Here is a 21,818-nt window from a genome sequence, read left to right on the forward strand (position 1 = left end):
TCCATCTTCGGTGAGCTTCCCCTAGTGGTGACAACTGGCAACCAGAATTCGGTCATACTGCCACTCTATGGAACGAAGAGCAGTTTGGATTTCTGGAGCACGCATCCCTTTAAAATGATGATGATATTAAATCAGTCCGGAGTGTTGATAAAACACCATTTTAAATTTAGAGATGCAAAGAGGAAGGAGAACCATCTCGTTAGCGCCACCTTGTGGAAGTGCTCCCTGGGAGTAAAAAATCCAGCTTTTTAACAAGCCTTGGGACATGACGAGGGAAAATAACCAAGCCGAATATCCATCTGTAGACAGCTGTTTCGGTGCGCTTCCCCCTCATCAGTACGGAGTAGGATTGTAGCTGGCCGAGTGCCAATTCCACAAGATGGCACTATTGAAATGGTTTTCTTTCCTTTTGGTGATACTTTTTTGCATATTGTTTGGAGCATTTCCAATAAGTCTCCATACCTTGGAGTACTTCCAGTAAGTCTCTTTAAGGAGAGCCAGTACCTTACCTAAATATTAAAGGAGTATTCCCATCTCAGACAATGGGGGCATATCGCTAGGATATGCTCCCAATGTCTGATAGATGCGGGTCCCACCTCTGGCACCCACAGCAAAAATGGATCCCTGAAGGTTGTGGAGGCCGCACTGCGCATGCGCATCTGCCCTTCGTTCACTCCTCCAGGTTCAGTACTGTTACTGCTGCTGTCAGGGCTGAGCGCAAATCCCTGACACAGTACATGGACAAGAGTGGCGCTGTTTATGGAAATCAAAGCAGACCTCCGTTTCAAATCTTTTAGAGTCCGTTTAACAAACTGTAAGAATCTCACCCACTATTCTTGGCCCCCGATAAAATGGTACAAGCAGTCACCAACTCAGTTGATTGACTCATGGAATCCTTAATTTGTTGTAGATTGGCTTCCTGTGATTTTACACCTTCAAGTGAATTTATCATGATTGTGTAAATCAGGTTTTTGTGTTTTTATATCTTGGTGAGCGATATTTAAAAAAAAAGAATCCTCATATCCTGCAGGTTTCACACTGGCCACTAAGTCTAATAAGATGCTGACCATTCCTCTTCTGTACAGATCACTTGCAGCAATCATCTGGTTATCATCACAGGCAGGATTCACAATGAACGATAAAACCTCTGTAGAGGTAAAACAGGATCCAGCATTGACAATAGGTGATGTCAGAGCTTATCTACTCCCCCTCCCTGCACATTGCCACAGCATTCTCCCAATGAAGACAATAAATATACTATATATCTATTGTGTCTATGTGTTCATGTGGCTGCTCTAAATCATATCTTTTTAAATGCTGTTACAGCAGCTCAGGCAAGATGGCACAAAAAATAATACAAAATATCTATGATCAGAAGATAAAAACATTAGAAAAAGAGGAATATGTATCCGTAATATTGATTAGCGCTGTGAATATGTTGGACTGATTTTAGTTTTGATTAGGCTACTTTCACACTGGCGTTTTTGGCTTTCCGTTTGTGAGATCCGTTCAGGGCTCTCACACAAGATCCAAAACGGATCAGTTTTGCCCTAATGCATTATGAATTGAAAAGGATCCGCTCAGAATGCATCAGTTTGCCCCCGATCAGTCTCTATTCCGCTTTGGAGGCGGACACCAAAACAGTGCCTGCAGCGTTGTACTGTCTGCTTGACGAAAATGAGCCAAACGGATCCGTCCTGGCACACAATGTAAGTCAATCGATACGCATCCGTTTTCCCTGACACAATAGAAAACGGATCCGTCTCCCATTGACTTTCAATGGAGTTTATGACGGATCCGTCTTGGCAATGTTACAGATAATACAAACTGATCCGTTCTGAACGGATGCATGCGGTTGTATTATTGTAACTAATTCTTTTTTGCAGATCCATGACGGATCGGCCCAAAATGCGAGTGTGAAAGTAGCCTGCCAGAGCAACATTCAAAATTCTTATTCCTACTTAATCGGTCTCATGCAGCATCACTGTCATGTACTATAAGGCGGTCACACTGATTTGGGTAATATTTGTGCTGTGATCAGGTGCTAATGTAGTGCATCCCATAGCCGATGGAAAGCTTGAGAGTTTAAAAGGGTTATGCCATTATTGATGGAAAAAAAAGGAAAAGAAGACATCATATAGTACAGGGATGCCCAACCTGCAGCCCTCGGGCAGTTGAAAAATTACAACTCCCAGTATGCCCTGATAACCATAAGCAGGAGTGCCTCAGATTGGGCATCCCTGATATAGAACATGAAAATCTCTTTCGAACAAAGCTAGAACCAGCCCTGTACCTCACATGGATCCAGAGATCTCCCTATTCATTGCTCTGCTAGATTTATTTCAGGCTGGCAGTTAAGTGGGCGTGTCCTTTCTGCTGCAGCTATATCCCGATCACAGCTCAGAGGCTGTGTCCTTTCTGCTGCAGCTATATCCCTTATCACAGCTCAGAGGCGGTGTCCTTTCTGCTGCAGCGATATCCCTATCATAGTTTAGAGGCTGTGTCCTTTCTGCTGCAGCTATATCCCGATCACAGCCCAGAGGCTGTGTCCTTTCTGCTGCAGCGATATCCCTATCACAGCTCAGAGGCTGTGTCTTTTCTTCTGCAGCTATATCCCTATCACAGCTCAGAGGCTGTGTCCTTTCTGCTGCAGCTATATCCCGATCACAGCCCAGAGGCTGTGTCCTTTCTGCTGCAGCTATATCCCTATCACAGCTCAGAGGCCGTGTCCTTTCTGCTGCAGCTATATCCCGATCACAGCCCAGAGGCTGTGTCCTTTCTGCTGCAGCTATATCCCTATCACAGCTCAGAGGCTGTGTCCTTTCTGCTGCAGCTATATCCCTATCACAGCTCAGAGGCCGTGTCCTTTCTGCTGCAGCTATATCCCGATCACAGCCCAGAGGCTGTGTCCTTTCTGCTGCAGCTATATCCCTATCACAGCTCAGAGGCCGTGTCCTTTCTGCTGCAGCTATATCCCGATCACAGCCCAGAGGCTGTGTCCTTTCTGCTGCAGCTATATCCCTATCACAGCTCAGAGGCTGTGTCTTTTCTTCTGCAGCTCTTTCCCTGTAAGGCCTCTTTCACACTTGCGTTGTCCGGATCCGGCGTGTACTCCACTTGCCGGAATTACACGCCGGATCCGGAAAAACGCAAGTGTACTGAAAGCATTTGAAGACGGAACCGTCTTCCAAATGCTTTCAGTGTTACTATGGCACCCAGGACGCTATTAAAGTCCTGGTTGCCATAGTAGGAGCGGGGAGCGGGGGAGCGGTATACTTACAGTCCGTGCGGCTCCCCGGGCGCTCCAGAATGACGTCAGAGCGCCCCATGCGCATGGATGACGTGATCCATGTGATCACATGATCCATGCGCTTGGGGCGCCCTGACGTCACTCTGGAGCGCCCGGGGAGCCGCACGGACGGTAAGTATACTGCTCCCCCGCTCCCCGCTACACTTTACCATGGCTGCCAGGACTTTAGCGTCCCGGCAGCCATGGTAACCACTCTGAAAAAGCTAAATGTCGGCTCCGGCAATGCGCCGAAACGACGTTTAGCTTAAGGCCGGATCCGGATCAATGCCTTTCAATGGGCATTAATTCCGGATCCGGCCTTGCGGCAAGTGTTCCGGATTTTTGGCCGGAGCAAAAAGCGCAGCATGCTGCGGTATTTTCTCCGGCCAAAAAACGTTCCGTTCCGGAACTGAAGACATCCTGATGCATCCTGAACGGATTTCTCTCCATTCAGAATGCATTAGGATAATCCTGATCAGGATTCTTCCGGCATAGAGCCCCGACGACGGAACTCTATGCCGGAAGAAAAGAACGCAAGTGTGAAAGAGCCCTAAGTTGAAGATTTAAACTGAACGTATGCGACCATCTCAGTGAGGTGGACCGAGAAATAAGGAAAAGATCAAGCAACGGCGCTATCCAGATATATTTTATTTAACAACTCGGTGACTATACAAAATTTTTAAATACATGCAATCACAAAAGTATTCAGAGCCAGGTGCTGGTTTGAAAAAGGTAGCCTATTTTCCGTGGCATAATCTTTTTTAATTGCAAGATTTAAGTCATGAATGTAGCTCAGGCTTGGATACAAAGTCAGACTAGAAAGTATGTAACGAGGTGATGAACTGGCCCCAGGATCCCATGTGACAGATTCTCAGTAAGGGCAGGTTTGCAGCCTGTGGCCAGTTGCAGGTGAAGCATAATTCCCAGCATGCACCTTATGACATTAGAAATCCTAAGAAGGAAAACAATGAAATAGTCGGCGCACATAAACTCTGCATCTGACAAACAAAGCCGTGCAGCGGCTCTGAAGCGGGCTGTAAATTAGGCGATTGTTTAATCTGCCCAGAACCTGTTATTTATACATGCGCTGTCTTTTGTACTGCGCAGCTACACACCTCTCTGAGTAAACACTGTCGCCACATTTATTCATTTAGCCTCAGAACCTTTCATTATTCGCATCTGTTATATTCGCTCACTAGAGCTCAACGTTCTAAGATGGATTCTCCGTCAGTTGGCAGACTATTAAAGGGCAGCGGGGGGGGGGAGTACGCAGGTATCATTGGGTCCCATAGCCAAACTTAAAGTAAAGCCCAAAAAACCTATAGCGGTATAAGGAAATAAGCACAATGACATGCAATACCACTAAATAATCACGACAAGACACAGACATATAAAAACACAGAGGTGGCGGTCTGGAGACGGGGGGAGTACTAAAGTGCTTGTGGGGGCAGCTGTAACCGCAATATAAGCAAACCAAACCAGTTAAGGAATAGGTACGTGTTCAGACCAGTAACTACTTTCACACTTGCGTTGTTGTTTTTCCGGTATTGAGATCCGGCAGAGGATCTCAATACCGCAAAAAAGCGTTTCCGTTTAGTCCTCAATTTTGAATGGAAAGAGACCCCGTTCAGGATGTCTTCCGTTCCGTCAGCATTCCGTTTTGTGTCCAGTCATAAAAACGGGGATAAAACTGATCTTTTTTTTTTTTCCCGTTTTGATTTCATCAACCACATTCTAACGGAGCGGATGCATCCTGATGTGCAAAATCTAAACATACCTGTTCAATTCTGGTATTGAGAGCCTCTGCCGGATCTCAATACCGGAATTAACAACGCAAGTGTGAAAGTAGCCTAAGGGGACTATACTATGACATTCTAGTGTATAAACATGATTACTAGAGAACCGGAAATCAATAGAGGTAAAAAAAGGTGGCAAATATAATTAAATACAGATGATATAAGTGATACCAACCAGCAAAATATGTCCTGTACACAGGCAGACCACTCCTCTACCCCCCTGAGGAAGCTTGACCACAAAATGCGCAGCGGGTGTGGTGGGGGTCTGCCTGTGTACAGGACTTTATTTTGCTTATTTTAGTTTTGATGTTTAAAGTAGGGCCCAACCCTCCCCCAGTGAGATTTCTGATGAAATTACAATATTTAAGTGGTGAAATTTTTTTAATACAAAAAGGGCGTGCTCAACCTAACATATTTAACCCAACGTCTGTGTTGGTAAAAGTGGCACATTCAATATATAAAGCTGTGTGTGTGTGTGTGTGTGTGTGTGTGTGTGTGTGTGTGTGTCCGCTAAAGGAATCCGCACCGTCACATTTACAATAACGGAATTTGGCACACAGGTACATCAGGTGTCCAGGAAGGTTTTAGACCAGGTCTCAGCTCTCTAGGACGTACCGTTCCTGAGATAGTCCCAAAAAATGTATTAGCCAATAGAAGCTTGGTCACATGACCCTTATCAGCCAATAGAAGCTTGCAGGTCCCCCAGTCTGCACATACAGTTTTAGTCCAGGTTTCTTTCCATAACAACCCAGCCATTTTTCTTCACTGCTGTAGGAGAGCTTTAAAGGAAATCTGCTATTGAAGTAAAGCCATGGCCTAATAGCACTTAGTACCTTATTTCCAGATGTGCCTTTGTTCCAGCAAAAGATGTTTTTATCCTCTGAAAATCCAGTTTATTTGGTATGCAAATGAGCCAGTAAGGTGCCCAGAGGGGCATCGTTCTTGCAGGAAGGAGCCCAGACATGCCCCCTGCCACAATGTATCCACCCTCAAAAGACTTCAAACCTCGCCCCCAGGTCCTCCTAAACCACACCCCTGATCTGGTTAGGCCACGCCCCCTCCCGAGCCTTTTAATGACGCGCGCGCGCGCACACACATTAAATGAAATAGATGAAATATACCAGAGCGAAGCCAGGTCCTTCAGCTAGTGTTTTATATTCATTCTGAACACCATATTTCTCAATAGATTTACACCAGACATTGATAAATCTCCCCCATACAGCTCTGTCTCCTGCTTCCCTTCATATAGTACACCATAAAAGTGTCTGCCTGATCCCACCACTAGGGGGAGCCGAGTGCAAAGGAATTTATACAGTTACCATAGAACTCCATGGCAGCTATAAAAATCCCTTTGCACCGAGCTCCACCGAACAGTGTCTGTGTCCCCAGTTTCAATGAAGCATACATAATGCCCATTCATTCAAAATCTAGAGGACTGATAAAGATAGCCAAGCGATGTACCATACTTTACCATTTTCATCAGTGCTATAGATTTTCAGAATGACGCGCGCACACACACAGCATGCATGTTTAGCCACCGCTACATTCAAACGGAGGGACATGGGACACACTTTCTTGTGATGGTTAGACCCCCAACCATCAGACTGTTAACCACATATCCTGTGGATACCCCTTTAATGCTGCATGATCCAAAACCGTAGGAGTGATCTTTGCCGATTCTCCAATTACCTTACGATTAGGGAGCTGCCAACTTGAGCTTGAGAATAAAGCTAAAATTGTAGCTCCATAATCCCCAATTTTGAAGTCTGTGTATTGGACTTAAAGAGCCTCTGTCAGCATAATCAACTCTATTAAACCAGGCATATTTCCTGGTAGGGTTGATCATGTAGATTAAACTTATTATACCTTTCTTTTCTTCTTAGTTTGCATTGCTGCAGAGATATGTGGACTTTTAGACTTATGCAAATTAGTCAGTTCAAGCAGTGAGGGGCCGGTGTAGCTCTTGGAGCACCACTATGCCCCTATGTGCTCAGTACACTCCCCCCTCCCCTTTGACAGCGCTAGACAGCCCTGACTAATGGTGCCTGTTCTGTGCTCACTTAAGTGCTTTACACGAGTCAAGAGTCACCAGATAATCGCTAACGTCAGGTGCCACCGATTACCTGATGAGCTAGCAAACTGCTCGTCCGTCGGGTAATTGAATATTTGTGTAGGCACTTAAATCGTTGTGCCGTCTAAACACGCACTACCGCCGGCAGACAACGAGTCTGTATGTGGAAGAGCGATGGCATTGGTGCTCTCTCCTCCCCATACTGTGGAGGAGATCGTTGCAGGTAAATACAGCGGTCTCCTCTACTGATGAGCTGGAGATTGCTGGGAAGGAACGCTTCCTTCCCGACAATCACCTGCTAAATTGTGCCATCTAAAGGGACCTTTAGTCATTGGTGGTCCAGCATTATGAATGGTGTAATGGGGAGGGGAAGATGTTATCCAAAGGCTAATCCTTATTTGTATAATAGTAGATGTAGAACTGGGATAACAGTATGACAGCTCCTTTGTTTTCTTGGTAGAACTAGAAAAAGATGGGAGGAAGGATGTTCTCTGGAGTGATGGTCCAAACAAAGAGGAAGTTAAAGAGTCTGGATAGGAAGTAGAACACAAGGAATGACCTAAAAAAATGCTATCCCCCAAAAAAAGTTAATCCCACCCATTTTCTGAAGAAAATAAAAATACAAGGAACACTTAACATCTGCTTAAAAATGTGATGTAGTGTCCCTTTAACGCGTCCTCTCACAGGACATTGAGGCATGGGAGAAGATAAGATCAGAGGCCCCAGTGATGACTAGATGGAGGCAGTTACTCTTCTTTGTCGTCTACCAGGAATTTCCACCTCCGAGCTAAATGAGAAATGTCTTTGTTGTCTCCTCACTTATCAATGAGGATTATTTTCTGTAGAATTCCCCTTTAACTAGTTCCTATAAACCTATAAAAACATAAAATAATTTCCAACAGTGAGTGCGGTCAGAAGTAGGAATGCCCATTGTTCACGTTTTTATTGCAGGCAATTTCAATTTTTTTTTTTTTAAATTAAAAAATCCCCCCAAAAATTTTGATTGTCGGTTCCTGTCATTCTAAACCCCATCCTGCACCTTGCATCACTAACCACAAACCAAGCTTTTGACAGTTTCCCTCCTAAAAGGAAGTCTTCAATAGAACACAGCATCTCCGCCGCGGTTCTCCAGCTGTAATTTATATCTGTACGTTTTTTTTTTTTTTCTTCTCTTGCTGATGTTACAAATTTGCATCACAAAATTTGGTTTGCATCCAGTGACCGATGAACATGAGTTTGCGATGGGTGATGAAAGAGATTCTCGTGAAGTGTTAGGAAATGGACGTTGCGGTAATTCCGAGAACTGGTCTCAATTATCAGCCGTCTTACGTGTTAGGAGACACTTTAATAGAAGCGTCCACGGCGATGTCATCTGAAAGGCATTCCTGACGATATCGAGCGATTCTGCTCCCCTGACGAAGAGCAAACTCCCAGCAGTCACTCGCCTGCAACAAAGCGAGTCTGCAGAAGGACCAGACGAGTTCCTGGTCAAAAACCGCACCAACAGAACGAAGAACTTTTGCAAAAATCTTTACGTGATTCACTACAAGTACACATTTGATGCACGTTGTGGTGTCAGCACACCTCTCTTGGCTTGCCTTAGGGAGAGTACACAGATCTCACAGGACCCCACCCAGCTTCCTAGTAAGCGTGTGTCAAGCACTCCTCCCCAGGCAACATGGTATGTAAAGCGAGACCCCCAGATATCTGTAATTGTAATAAAAAAGCCCCCCTCACCCACTTTATCGAACTTTTGTGTTGGCAAAAGAGGACAAGTGCTTTATAAATATGGCGGCAATTTCTGAACACCATATTTCTTTCAATAGGAAGTCTATAGTCCGGTCCTGCGGCAAGGAGAGGGCATGCGCCATGCAAGCACTTCTCTTTCCTCGTTCTAGCGCTCGGTGGAGGTCTCCGCTCTCAGATCCCCACCTCACCCATCATAACTTTTGATATGTCGCTATGGCAGATCAAACTTTTGTGAAAGCTCAGCGACCCTATAAAACCAGATACTGATGCCCTTTTTTCCCTCATCTGTTTTTATTTCTGTGATTGTATATATTTTTTTTCAATAATGTTTTCTGTGGAATGGCCATCTTGTCTGAGCTGCTGTTGCCGGCAGTCACACGGAACATAGGAGCCTGTAGATGTCACTGACTTCTATCAGCGAGTGTTGTGCGCATGCGCTGTGACCTGTGCAGAGGTCATTGCGCAGGGAGGAGGGGGGGGGGATAAGCTGAGACCATTACCTTTTGTGACTCCTGTGTTATCTGTCCTTGTAATCCTGCTTGTGATGATAATGATAGTACTGCTGTGAAGAGATCTCTACAGAACAGTGTCAGCATAATATGAGGGTCAGTGGTCAGAGTGAAAACTGCAGGAATATAAATAGAATATAAAATAAAATAAAAACTCTTAAAATTTATGACAAACACTTGATTAAAACAAGTAATTTTCAGATGATACATTTCCTTTACCTGATATCTAAGGCCCCTTTCACACGGGCGAGATTTCTGCGAGGGTGCGATGCGTGAGGTGAACGCATTGCACCCGCACTGAATCCGGTCCCATTCACTTCTATGGGGCTGTGCACATGAGCGGTGATTTTCACGCATCACTTGTGCGTTGCGTGAAAATCGCAGCAGGCTCCTCTTTGTGCGTTTTCCACGCAACGCAGGCCCCATAGAAGTAAATGGGGCTGCGTGAAAATCGCAAGCAAGTGCGGATGCGGTGCGATTTTCACGCACTGTTGCTAGGAGATGATCGGGATGTGGACCCGATCATTATTATTTTGCCTTATAACATGGTTATAAGGGAAAATAATAGCATTCCTAATACAGAATGCTGGAGGGGTTAAGAAAAAAAAAAAAAAATAAATAATTTAACTCACCTTAATCCACTTGTTCTCGCAGCCCGGCTTCTCTTCTGTCTTCATCTTTGCTGTGCACAGGAAAAGGACCTGGGGTGACGTCACTGCGGTCATCACATGATCCATCACCATGGTAAAAGATCATGTGATGGACCATGTAATGAGCACAGTGACATCATCAAAGGTCCTATTCCTGTGCACAGCAAAGATGAAGACAGAAGAGATGCCGGCTGCGAGAACAAGTGGATTAAGGTGAGTTAAATTATATATTTATTTTTTAACCCCTCCAGCCCTATTGTACTATGCATTCTGTATTATGAATGCCATCATTTTCCCTTATAACCATGTTAGAAGGGAAAATAATAAAATCTACGCAACACCTAACCCAAACCCGAACTTCTGTGAAGATGCTGGGTACCAAACATGGCGATTTTTCTCACGCGCGTTCAAAACGCATTACAATGTTTTGCACTCTCGCGGAAAAATTGTGCATTTTCCCGCAACGCACACAAGCATCTTTTCCGTGCCAAAAACATGACGCCCGTGTGAAAAAGGCCTAAGGGTATGACCACAAGTGGTCGTTTTGCAGTTGTGATGCAGGCACACTGTCCGCTTTGGGCTCTAATTTTACTAATGAAGACTGCACCGTTTAGTTGCTCTGCATTGTTAATGTCTACGTGGTATTGAAGGTGCCATGCGGCCATAAACCATACAGACCGTCTAAACCGTGCGTTCTCCATTACTTTAGAGCCCACTGTGGCCCCGGAAGGGCACATGGTACTAGACAGCGCCACGTGGTCATACCTTGAGTGAAATTCCATACTTCTTTTTTTTTTATGACCCTCACGTCACAGCTTATTTTTTTTTATTTTTTTTGTTAAGGGGGCAGTGTTAACTCCCTCCATGGACCATACCATGTCACTACAGCCGGCCTCCATGATGAGCCCTCTTACCCAGCAGATGAGTCACATGTCATTAAGCAGCAGTGGAACGGTAAGTGTCCATCTTAAAACTTACAGAATACTCCAGAAAGTTTTTATTTTTGCATCTGCATGAATGCGCCGATCATGGACGAACATAATAAGCTCAATAACTTGTGTCTGCCTTCACGCTCCACATGCAGTAATTCACTTGACACAGGCGACCCGTTTCTGAGCTGTGCTGGATCTGATGCATATTTTAAGTTTGGGAGAGGTGGGATTTCTGTGTCAAAAGGATCCATGAGCTCACGGTCTCCAAAATAACTGTCGGCTCGGAATTGATTAGAGCAGACGCTGTACCGTGCCTGTGTTTTATGACTTTTTAATGCACATTCAGAGGGGGAAGCAGATAATGGGAGGCTGATTGAATTCCTTGTAACTTCCAAAATTAGACCTGCTCTCTAAGCTTCATCTGAAGCTCATCATTTATTCAGCTGTTGCGTTATCCTCAAATTGATGCTATTTAAAACACCCCTTAGTGACCACGCACATTTTTTTTTTAATCGCATTCCAAGAGCTATAACTTTTTTTGTTTTTTCATCAATGTTCTTGTATCAGGTATCTTATTTTTTGCAGGACAAGTTCTAGTTTTTAATGAACCATTTTGGGTACATGTAATGATTGATTAAAGCCAGCCGTTTAGCTAAAATCCCCTATGTTTAGGTCAGTAAAAAGGCGTATTAGTGGTCAACGTAGAGGGATAAGAGAAGGGAACCTATTGTTCCGTTATTAGGGGAATATTTCTAAATCATAGGTTATTATTTGTGCATTCTTTAAAATTATTTAGTTATTATAATATCTGGCGGATCCTTACACAATAGCGTAATAAGTCCAAATTGTTATAATGGCTTGTTATACTCATTCCAGCCTGTGGGTGTCACTGTGGAGCAATGTCTGTGTAGGTGCCCACTGGACAAATACATTCATAGACATTTTTTCATGCAGTGACACCTATAGGCTGGAAAGAGTAATTTACAGAGTAATATGCCAAAATCGGTGTTGCATAGTGTTATACTATTATGCGTTAAAATATTAAATGTATTTTTATTTACGTTAACTTTTTATTGTTTCCTTGATATGATTAGATGAGGCCTTGTTTTTTGCAGGAATAGATTTTTTTTTTTAGTGCCGTTTCAGAATATATGGCTGAAAATGCAAAAGTAAAAACAAATACCATGCAACAGCACTCTGAAAACGTAGAATATACACTCCTCAATATTGAAACTGCAACACCAAGAAGGAGATTCATGGAAATATGCAAATGACAGGATCAGTCAAGACACGTTAATGATATGCAAATCCTAAAAAAATGGAATGAAAATATTCAATTTCTCGATTTATTCAGTATCGAGCATGAGCGCTACATGCAGAAATACAGGCGCTTAGACGCCTTGGCACGTTGTCAGTGAGGTTATTAATGGTTGTCTGTGGAATGTTCTGCCATGCTGAATGCACTTGTGCAGGCAAATCATAAAGATCTGCTGCTGGCAGCTCCCTTTGCAATTGCTGACCAATGTCGTCCCAGGTGTGCTTGATGGAAGACAAATGCAGAGACACTGCAGGCGATGGTGGCACGTGTAGGCCACGCAGGCTTGGTGTTGTCCTGCTAAAAAAAAAAATGTCTCCTAGGCCACTTTGATTTGGTCACTGAACCAGTGATAAGGCCATTTCTCCAATGTAACACTGAGCTTAGTGTACCTGAAATGAACATTAGAGGGGTCTGACTATCATATATTATGCTACTCCACATTATAAGCCTGGGAGTAGGTCCAGTGTGACGTTCCCTTGTGAAGGCTTCTTCATGGCGGTGCCCACATGGTCTCCAGACCGAGCTCCAGCATTCATTGCATCCAGGACCAAAGTAGTACTTATCACTGAAGAGGACAGCCCTCCATTGCCATCTTGCTGTGCACTATGATAGTCTTTGAGAGCAGTGGCGTGAGGTCAATGGAACACCTGTAACTGGACGTCTGGCTCGTAGCCCAATGTCATGCAAACACCTTCTGATACTGTGTATAGACGCCGTTTGCCACCCTTCGGATGGGACGTCCAATTTCACTTGCAGTACAGAATGGATGACTATGCGCCATTCTTCTAATCAGACGATCTGTCCGTGCAGAGGTTTGCCCCTCTGCACTTTTTGCTGTCCTTCCAGTTCATCGTTGTTCTCCCAACCACCGAGACACACAGCCTTGAACATCGCCGACATCTCGGGGTAGGCCCATAGTGTTCTGCTCGAGTGATAAACCAAGGTCTCTCAGGTCAAGGATTCTTCCCTCTCAGTTTGCAACAAGTAGTGATAATTGGCACGACAACAAACAGGAGGCATCACACAATTATCCCATATAACTTAATCAAATTTTTGAGGGTTTTTTTTTTGGCTAAAAAGTTTGCTTTCAGTCGTGCTTTTATGCCCCTCCCACAGATTGGAGCTAGGTGCTTGAAAATTTGCTACTTCCTCGATTTGCATAACCTTACAGCTTGTCCTTCCTGGTGTTGGGGGGGGGAAAAAAAAGTTGAGGAGCGTATAAACCAATGCTGTTTTCATTAGTTTATATATTGTCTATTTGCAGACTGCTGTTGCCTTGTGTTTGCTTTCAACAGTGAAAAGAATGAACATGTCAAATTAATTCGGCAGGTTATTACAATCGTGGATACTGAAAGTGTATCTGACAATCTGTAATTGACATTTCAGATTATTTTTAATATAGTGTAAGGACAGGAACAATAAAGGGCTTATCCAACTCCTATAATGCCCCCCAAAATGCCTGGGCACCTCATACAGGTTATACTTACCCCGCTCCCTGGCACCGCGTCGCGTGGATCAAAACATCCGGCGACAAGGGAGAGGTTTGTTTGCAGCAAATAGCAGGCTGCAATGGGGACGAGCCTTCCTAGCATCGCGGGTGACTAACATGGTTTGTAACATACATTATTAGGGAAAGATGTTTCTTTGTACTAGAAAACAGGGTGGAAAGTGTCTTCTTAGCAAAGCTCTGAGCGCTTCCAAGAAGAGCCTGTCTTCAGTCGTCTACTGGGCGCTGAAGACACCTGTGTGTAACATAAAGTAATTCTCGCCTCTAACCCAGTCCCGGACTATGTACATGTGCCCTTTCACTGCCCATCACCCTGCCTCTCTGACTTGTTAGACCCCTGTAAAATAACAGTTACATTACGGTTTCCCTTGAAGTTAAGATGGTGGTTGTTGCGCAGACAAAGCCTCAGTCCATATTAAAGAACAGGGAACTGGATGTAATAGAATAAAAACTGTATGCCCACAGGTGCCTATAATAGTCTAAGGAATTAGATATTTCATAATTTGTACAATGTTCCAAATGATTCCATTGACATAGCCTTTGAGGAATGCGATGGGTAAGCTTTCGCCAGTCATAAGGTATCTCTATAAAACCTGAGCTGGTTTAGCTTCCTGAGATGAGTGACACAATCAAGGAGTGGCGAACTGTTAAAAGGATACCACACCTATGCGTAAAATGGGTCTCCCCCGTGTGGTTCATGACTCATATAATTAAGTTATACCAAACCCAAAGCCGGTGCCACAGTCGTTCAGACAGAGCACAAATGAGGTGACAACACCCACTACCATCTGCTTGTCAAGGCAAAAGTATTATGGCCAGTTATAATGTCTCCGTGCACCCCGTCTTCAGAAATTATCTGTGCATTGACTTGCACAATAAAATGAGTTTTCTGGGTACCACATACCTGGATGTGCAGGCATTTAGTATAATACTAGACCTGCTAATATGAGCTCTGTTTGAACTTTGCATAGTTTAGAACAGGCATCCTCAAACTGCAGCCCTCCAGCTGTTGCAAAACTACAACTCCCAGCATGCCCGAACAGCCTACAGGTATCAGCCTACAGCAGGGCGTTGTGGGAGTTGTAGTTTTACAACAGCTGGAGGGCCGCAGTTTGAGGATGCCTGGTTTAGAAGATAAAGGAAGCAACCATTGGGTCTAAATAATCACTCTGGATGTAAAGAAATTGGGCTGGATGGAGTTTAGGAGCTCACTTCATGCACTTTGCATTATTATTAAGTTTAATATATAATCAGCTCCCCCTAGTGGCGACTACAGGAATGTAGAAGTTCATTATTAAGAGGTTTTCCAATATAAAGTTTCAAGGATAACCAAAAATTGTCATGAAACGAATGCAAAAAAAAATTAATAAAATCTTGACCAAAATTGAGGGTAGGGTTTCAGGGGGGTGTCGCCAAACTGTGCAGCATTACTGTGATTTACACCACAATTGGCACACATACTTGTCTGTATCTGTACTCTTGAATTTTATGCGTTGAGCAATAAAAATTTAAAAAAATCCCTCCATTTTGTTTTCTCAGTATATGCCTGCAACAACAGCTATGCAAGGAGCGTACATCCCACAATACACACACGTCCAGACAGCTGCAGTTTCTGTTGAGGTCAGTATGGGTATATGATTTATTGGCATTCAGCACCCTAAGCATTACTAGGTGAGCAGTCTATGCAAGTAAGCATTAAAAGAGGTGTTTTTAAGAATAACAGAGGTGGATCTTGAAGAGAGGACCTAATACCCCCCTCTCCCAAAATGTCTGTTTTAGTAACTGCTTGCATTCCCCGTGTATTATCAAGCCTGGACCATCTATTCTTATCGCTTTGTTTTCTCATTCCTCTTATTCCCTCTAAGTTATGAAAGAATTGCTAGCAGTTTGCAATGAAGGTCCAGCTGGGTGTTACCAGTTGGCAGTGTGTTCCTGCACAGTCTCGCACTAAATGAGTGATGTCAGTGATAGGTTGTGCAGGGACACATCCCCACATCTGGAGCTGCATTGGAAAGTACTAGTAATTCATTCATAGCTTCTAGCAGGAATAATAAAGGAATGGCACAATATAGAGTCATAAGAATAGATGTTCCAGAATTGTTACTACAAGGGGAATACAAGTAGTCACTAAAATAGACATGTCAGGAGAGGCAACTGGTCATCTTTAAACGTCCATGTCGCCTCTCCTGACATGTCTATTTTAGTAACTACTTGTATTCCCCTTGAAATAACTATTCTTTTAAAAGGGGTTGTCTCACGAAAAATGTTCTACAGTTTTCAAACCAGCACCTTGATCTGAATACTTTTGTAATTGCATGTAATTAAAAACTTAGCATAGCCAGTGCGTTATTCAATAAAATGTATCTGTATAGCGCCACCTGCATTTCTTTGTCCTGCTCACTGAGAAGGCCGCACATGCTCAGTTTCATCCTTTAAATGCCCCCTTAGCTGTGATAGGGAGAGCTGAGACACGCCCCCTTAGCTGTGATAGGGAGAGCTGAGACACGCCCCATTAGCTGCAGCAGAAAATACATGCCCACTTAGCTGTGATAGGGAGAGCTGAGACACGCCCCCTTAGCTGCAGCAGAATAGACACTCCCCTTGAGCTCTCAGCCTGATATAAATCTAGAAGAGCAATGAATGGGGAGATCTCTGGATCCATGTGAGGTACAGGGCTGGTTCCAGCTTTGTTAGAAAGAGATTGTCATGTACTATATGATGTCTGATTTTAATTTTTTAGATTAGTCATGGGACAACCCCTTTAACTCTCTGTTGTACTGTTTCTCTCTTATTCCATTTGAATTTTAAAAATTACATTGACAAGTGGATGTTACCATTCCTCTTGTCAAAGAGGCCTGACCCTGATGGATCAACGTCAGATTGTGTAGCCACCCACCTGTCAATATATAAAAAAAAATTCCAGGAGGAATAACAGAACTCTACGTTGCGTTGCTGGTCTAAGAATAGATGCTCCAGCATTGTTATATTAGGTTAAATACAAGTAGTCACTAAAACAGACCAGTCAGGAGAGATGACAGGTTCTCCATAAGGGCTCTTTCACACTTGCGTTGTCCGGATCCGGCGTGTACTCCATTTGCCGGAATTACACGCCGGATCCGGAAAAACGCAAGTGAACTGAAAGCATTTGAAGACGGATCCGTCTTCAAAATGCGTTCAGTGTTACTATGGCACCCAGGACGCTATTAAAGTCCTGGTTGCCATAATAGTAGTGGGGAGCGGGGGAGCAGTATACTTACAGTCCGTGCGGCTCCCGGGGCGCTCCAGAATGACGTCAGAGCGCCCCATGCGCATGGATGCCGTGTCCATGTGATCACATGATCCATGCGCTTGGGGCGCCTTGACGTCACTCTGGAGCGCCCGGGGAGCCGCACGGAAGGTAAGTATACTGCTCCCCCGCTCCCCACTACACTTTACCATGGCTGCCAGGACTTTAGCATCCCGGCAGCCATGGTAACCATTCAGAAAAAGCTAAACGTCGGATCCGGCAATGCGCCGAAACGACGTTTAGCTTAAGGCCAGATCCGGATTAATGTCTTTCAATTGGCATTAATTCCGGATCCGGCCTTGCGGCAAGTGTTCAGGATTTTTGGCTGGAGCAAAAAGCGCAGCATGCTGCGGTATTTTCTCCGGCCAAAAAACGTTCCGGTCCGGAACTGAAGACATCCTGATGCATCCTGAACGGATTTCTCTCCATTCAGAATGCATTAGGATAAAACTGATCAGGATTCTTCCGGCATAGAGCCCCAACGACGGAACTCTATGCCGGAAGAAAAGAACGCAGGTGTGAAAGAGCCCTAACTTTAGTAATCAGTCTCTCCTCAGCCTGGAAAGGCTGATAACAGGGGACAATAGATTGCATTTAACCGCATAGCATAAAAGCCAAAGATAAACGTGTCCTTCTGACTGTTTCTATAGTACACATTACTGCATTGAAAACGTGTCTTATCTCTCTGATGGTCTTTGTTGTGAATTACCGTCATTCCTAGACACTAATATATTCTTCCCTTTTTTGCAGGAGCCCAGCGGTCAGCAGCCGGTGTCGGTAGAGACCTCTAACGATCATTCTCAGTACACCTATCAACAAAACAAGTAACTCTAAGGTAAGGGAGTACAACTGTATCCTTCTGAAATCTTTGTGCCGCCGCAGTACAATACTGGGGAAGTTCTAGATTATTACTAGACCTCATGCAACCCCATTGAAGTCAATGGGTCCACAAAAAATGCAGATGTAACACGGAAGGGTATCCGTCATGTTCATGAGTCCTTAGGTTGAGGAGGATTTTTAATAAGTACAAAAGTATCAGCAACCTCCGGCACTCCAGCCGTTTCCCAAATGCTTCATTCACTTCTATGGGAGTTGCAACAAGAGAGCATGCTGGGAGTTGTAGTTTCACAGCAGCTTGAGTGCTGAAGGCTGCAATCTAGTCTGACTTCTTCTCATGGCCCAACTCCTATATCGATCTTATAGATTTTAAATCAAAGAAATAGACCCTAGAGGCAAGTGATTGGCTCCAAAGGATGGTTTTTTTTTTTCTTCTCCTGAACCTTTGGGGTCCACTATGGTATCCCCTGGTGGGGCAGATTTACTATAGCAGATAATGCCTAACACTTTTATCGTGGACGTTATGCACTTTTTCAGCTGTGCTCGACGAGGAGGGGTGGCCTTTAGGATATGCCATTAAAGTCAGAGAGGAGCAGGTCCCAGAAATGGGACCTGCACCTATCTCCAGAACAGAGCCCCCCGAAGGAGAGCATACTGCATAGGTGCCTTTCACACTCGCGTTTGGTGCGGATCCGTCATGGATCTGCACAGATGGATCCGTTCAGATAATACAACCGTCTGCATCCGTTCAGAACGGATCCGTTTGTATTATCTTCAACATAGCCAAGATGGATCCGTCTTGAACACCATTAAAAGTCAATTGAGGACGGATCCGTTTGGCTCAGTTTCGTCAGACGGACACCAAAACGCTGTAAGCAGTGTTATGGTGTCCGCCTCCCGAGCAGAATGGAGACGGATCGGAGGCAAACTGATGCATTCTGAGCGGATCCTTTTCCATTCAGAATGCATTAGGGCTGATCCGTTTTGGACCGCTTCTGAGAGCCCATGACGGATCTCACAAACGGAAAGTCAAAACGCCAGTGGGAAAGTAACCTTATGCGTTTTGTGCTCTCCATTCATTGCTGCAGGAGTTTTGAAAATAGCCGAGCAAGCGAGCTCTGCTGTTTCCGGAAGTCCCATAGAAGTGAATGGAGAACGAACTGTTCCTGCGCAGCCGCCCTCCATTCATCATTATGGGATTGCAAGAAATAGCCGAATCAGTGCTCAGCTATTTTTGCAACTGCCATAGCGGTGAATGGAGGGTGGCTGCGCATGTACGGCTGCTCTCTGCTCACTTCAGGGCCCCGCTCTAAAATTAGGAGCTGGGACCCATGCCTATCAGGCCCATCTCAGAAACCCTTTTAAGCAGTCTCCGATCCAGCGCCACTCTGGTCTCTGCCGTTCTCCATTCCCCTTTAATTTGTCTAATCACTGGTCTCAGCACGGAGACCAGTGAGTGGCTGCAGTGGTCACATGCTCAGCACACGAACAGAGACTGGCGAGGCCGCGGATCGGAGTCTGCGTAAACAGGCGAGTATGTGTTACTTAATTATTTTAAAGAGCCTCCAGCATATTGTGATGTACTGGACAGTTACGTATGACACCAGCCATGTAGAGATCTGAAAATGGCACAGGGAACCAGTAATAATCTCAGATTCCCCACAGCCGCTCTGCTCTCCATCAGTAAAGCCCATTACATCATTCTATAGCCTGGGTCCCATTTGCAGTAAATGGAGGTCTGTTTCCTGCTGATGAGAGCAGAGGAGCCGCATGGGAAATTGAAATCCCCCCGGGGGCACGCACTGTTTTTCAGATTGCTCTCACTGCTAATGTTAGTGATTTAGCAAATAACACTATTCTGCTCCTTAAAGGAGTTTTCCGACAAGTAAACATCTCTTGCTGAGTGAAGGGGCATCAGTGCTAGTTTGGCTCCAGAACTTATTTTTTTTTTTTTTTAAGAGAGGTCGTCCAAGATTGGAAGAAAGCAGCCATGTTTTCCTAAAAACAGCATCACCCCTGTCCGCAGGTTGTGTGCTGTATTACAGCTCTGCCTCCAACGGAGCGGAGTTGCAATACCAGACACAACCCATGGACAGTGGTGGCGCTGTTTTTCTAATCCTGGACAAGCCATTTAAAGGGGCTTGTTGCCCCATCTCAGACTTTGATGGCATATTGCTAGGATATGCCATCATCTTTAGATCCTAGCCATATTCCAAAGTTTTAGATGGCAAAACCCCTATAAGATTTTTTTTTTTTTTTCTAGACAGCGACGCTCCCACCATTCACTGCGCAGGGAATGGCAGCATGGCCCCATTGACTTGAAATATACCGTAATTGAGCAGTATTTTGCAACCGGGTTCCACCCAATTTTGGAAAGTGGTGAAAACGGCATAAAATCACAAAAGTGTCAAAATTTGGAAACAACAAAAAAACCTGTGTGCAGGACTATAAAGAACAAAAAAAAGCGTGCAATTTTAAAGCGGCCGCGGACTTTGTTGTATCGCGTAGTAACAATCAGCAAAGTATTCACGTAGGGAAGAGAGGTGAGAGGAGTTCAGACATGGCTTATGTGAGCAGCATCGCTGAGATGCCTTGTGCTCGATAGCTGTCGTCCATCCCCTTGCTGCGTTTGTCACAATGGCAACCATCTGTACACAGACACTCAACACGGCCGCTCTGTAAATAGCGGTATTACTCTGGATAATGTGAGCCGGAGCCGCGATCGTCTGTTTGTTCTCAGACGTGTACTAATCCATTTATCAGGCCTCAGAGTTTGCAGCAGCTAAAATCATTTCCAGTAAGTGGCATCAGTATATCCAGCTGCTCGTCCGTATCGCTGCATTATGCACAGTGCTACATTTATAGCATCTGCCGCCTTAAAGGGAAAGTCCTGTGCTTAATTTTAGGCTCAATAACTGGATAAGAGTAAATAAAAGAAAATTTAAATATATATATATATAAAAGCTATTTTTTAGGTTTAAAAAAATATGCTGGAGAGCGGCCATATTGGAGACAAAATTTCTTCTGTATAGAAAGAGCAGTAGAGCGTGTGCGCTTTATGGCAGCTGCTGCGAATGGGAGTTAAAGGGGGTTGATGTAAAAAATTAAAGATCTGACATCGTATAGGACATGACGACAATATCTTTCTAACAAAGCTAGAACCAGCTATATTCTCTTCAGGCAGTTAGCTCAGGGAGTGTGTCCTTTCTGCTGTAGCTCTTTCCCTGTAACTGCCACAGCGTCTAAGGGCTCATGCACACGACTGTATGTAGTTTGCGGTCCGCAAAAAATACGGATGACGACCGTGTGCATTCTGTATTTTTCGGCTGGCCCCTACTAGAACAGTACTATCCGCGTCCGTAATGCGGACAATAATAGGACATGTTCTATTATTTTGCGGAACGGACACGGAAAGAAAATACGTTTTTGTGCATGAGCCCTAAGGCTACACGGCGACACTGGTCGCGGCCAGGATTGCGGAGTAGTAGTGATCCCATAGAAATTTCTTGCGACTGCCATGGCGATCCCATTACTTTCTATGGGATCACCGCTACTCAACAATCCTGCCTGCGACCACTGTCGTCGTGTAGCCCCAGCCTAACAGTAGATATGGCTGGTGGCAGTTGAAGATTTAAACTGAGTGTGTGTGCGCGACCATCTCGGTGAGGTGGACAGGAAATAAGGAAAAGAACAAACAGCAGGTGGCGCTATACAGATACATTTTACTGAAATACAGTGGCTAAACTAAAATATTTAATTACGTGCAATTACAAAAATATACAGATCCAAGTGTTGGTTTGAAAAATGTAGAATGCGTTTCGAGGCACAAACGATCAAAAAAAAGGGTCCATAAATTTAAGCTGGCCATAAACAT

At 44.5% G+C, this 21,818-nt stretch overlaps 1 protein-coding gene across 4 annotated transcripts in view; it reads left to right on the forward strand.

Moving 5' to 3' along the window:
* RBMS1 (RNA binding motif single stranded interacting protein 1) overlaps window positions 1-21,818 on the forward strand; it is a 173,286-nt gene that overhangs the window by 146,829 nt on the left and 4,639 nt on the right. For all 4 annotated transcript variants that reach the window (XM_040441624.1, XM_040441626.1, XM_040441625.1 and 1 more), the window contains exons 11-13: window positions 10,908-11,018; window positions 15,361-15,441; window positions 17,858-17,942. In XM_040441624.1, coding sequence (XP_040297558.1) covers window positions 10,908-11,018; window positions 15,361-15,441; window positions 17,858-17,935 — 270 coding nt within the window. In that variant the 3' untranslated portion in view covers window positions 17,936-17,942. The remainder of the gene's footprint in view (window positions 1-10,907; window positions 11,019-15,360; window positions 15,442-17,857; window positions 17,943-21,818) is intronic.

The sequence above is a fragment of the Bufo bufo genome, chromosome 7 (assembly GCF_905171765.1).
Source record: "Bufo bufo chromosome 7, aBufBuf1.1, whole genome shotgun sequence".
In the NCBI taxonomy this organism is placed as follows: Eukaryota; Metazoa; Chordata; class Amphibia; order Anura; family Bufonidae; genus Bufo; species Bufo bufo.